Source organism: Aphanomyces astaci, assembly GCF_000520075.1.
Source record: "Aphanomyces astaci strain APO3 unplaced genomic scaffold supercont1.101, whole genome shotgun sequence".
Lineage (NCBI taxonomy): Eukaryota > Oomycota > Saprolegniomycetes > Saprolegniales > Verrucalvaceae > Aphanomyces > Aphanomyces astaci.
Window position 1 is genome coordinate 137,855 of NW_009798364.1, and position 2,026 is coordinate 139,880.

At 55.9% G+C, this 2,026-nt stretch overlaps 1 protein-coding gene across 1 annotated transcript in view; it reads right to left on the reverse strand.

Annotated features, from left to right (window-relative positions):
- H257_17241 (hypothetical protein) overlaps window positions 1–2,026 on the reverse strand; it is a gene marked incomplete at both ends in the record, with an annotated part of 10,913 nt that overhangs the window by 5,067 nt on the left and 3,820 nt on the right. Inside the window, one exon of the mRNA XM_009845957.1 lies at window positions 60–1,980. Coding sequence (XP_009844259.1) covers window positions 60–1,980 — 1,921 coding nt within the window. The remainder of the gene's footprint in view (window positions 1–59; window positions 1,981–2,026) is intronic.

The following is a 2,026-nucleotide window of genomic DNA, read 5'->3' on the forward strand; positions in this document are numbered from 1 at the left end:
ACTAGATTCAACCTGGGATTTCTGATTGGGGACTTCAAGATCACCCTCCGATAGAGTACTTGGTCCTTCACTTCGTAATGCTCGGACGTCCGGGTTACCACCTTCATAAGCCATTCTTCCAGGGGAAGTGCCTTGTCCTCGAGGTACGCCTTCATGGAAATGGTGAACGGATCCCTTGCCTGTTCTTTACGCAGTACCCAGTCGGGTAGAGCGTACGTGTCGTCGTAGTACGGAGGCAGTTTCAGGGGCGACACCCCGTCCGCTTCGGCTGCCGGAGCGGGCCCCTCCTCGACCAGAGAATCTTCCAAGCCCTCAGAGACGGGAGTTTCGCCGTCGAGGTTACGGTCGGGGGTTCTAGGGAGTTTGCTTGGGTCCTTGGGGTTCACTCCTTTTCTCGTTTTGGCTTCCGGGGGTTCCTGGGGTGGTTCCGACGCGCGGGCTTGGCCCCTTGTGATCGCTCCCACTACTCCCGAGCCTATAGAGCACACTCGGGGACCCCCTGCCGGCAGGGGCACGGCTGAGAAATCTTCGGTTTCCGCATCCCAAAGATATGCGCTCGGGGTGGGTTCGCCCTGGGACTCTATAGGGAGTCTTGACAGTCCATCGGCGCACCCCATCTGTGCTCCAGGGCGATGAACCACTGTGAAATCCAGGCTTTGTAGGTGCACGGCCCACCGGGCCAACTTCCCGTTCCCGGACTTCGATCCGGTCTTGTATAACCATACTAGGGCCGCGTGATCCGTGTAGACCGTGAAGTGTCTCCGGTCGAGGTAGGGTCTGAACTTGGTTGTGGCCCACACTAACCCATAACACTCGATCTCCGAGACTCCGTCTTTCTTCTTGATCCATTTTTGTTGAGAGGCGTCCAGGGCTTGGCTAGCATACGCAATCCCTCGGTGTCGGCCTCGTGGTTCTTGCATCAATACTGCCCCCAGGGCTATGGGGCATGCGTCCACGAAGACCGTGAAAGGTAGTTCGAAGTCCGGGTAGGCTAGGATTGGGGGGCTGGCCAGCTTTCTCTTCAGGTTGTCCAGGGAGGTTTGACATTCCGGGGACCATTCGAACTCGTCGGCCACCTTAAGTTTTTCCAAGGGTCGTGATAGTAGGGCGTACCCCTTGATGAATCTCCGAAAGTAGCCGGCGAGTCCCAGGAAGGATCGGACTTGAGCCACGTTTTTCAGGGGTTTGATTCTCAGCACAGCTTTCACTTTTTCAGGGTTTGGTAGGATGCCTCCCGGGGTGATCGTGTGCCCCAGGAACCCGACCCTATCCCTTCCCCATTGGCACTTGGACGCTTTCAGTTTGAACCCGGCATCCTGGAGGCGCGTCAGGACTTGGGATATGCGCACTAGATGTTCGCCAAAGTCCTCGCTGAAGATGATGATGTCGTCTAGGTAGACCAAGCAGATGCGCCACAAGTATTCCTGGAGGACCCCTTCCATGAGCCTTTCGAATTGCGGCACCGCGTTGCACAGTCCGAAGGGCATGACTAGCCATTCGTACAGCCCGTACTTGCAGGTGAAGGCTGTCTTCTCGATGCTTTCTTCAGCCATCCGCACGTTCCAGTATCCCGATGCCACGTCCATGGTTGTGAAGAACTTGAATTTGCCCAGAACATCCAAGAGATCATCTACTCGAGGCATTGGGTAACAATCTTTGATCGTGACGTCGTTGAGCCGTCGGTAATCGATGCAGAACCGGATGGAACCGTCCGGCTTCCTGATCACGAGTACTGGGCTAGCCCACGGGCTTGTGGAATGTCGGATCAGTCCAAGCTCCAGGAGCTGTTTGATTTCTGCTTCCATGATCTCTCCCTCTCGTTGGGTCACTCGGAATGGTGCTTGTTTGATCGGGGTCGCATCCCCGGTGTTGATGTGGCATTTGGTCAGGTCAGTCCTTCCCGGGGCTTTTGATGTCGAGACGAAGAGGTCGAAGCGCAGGAGAAGTTTTCGGAGGAGTTCTTTCTGTTCGAGGCTCAGACTGGAGTCTTTCCAGTCAATTTGGATCTCTTCCTTGCCTGGTTTCG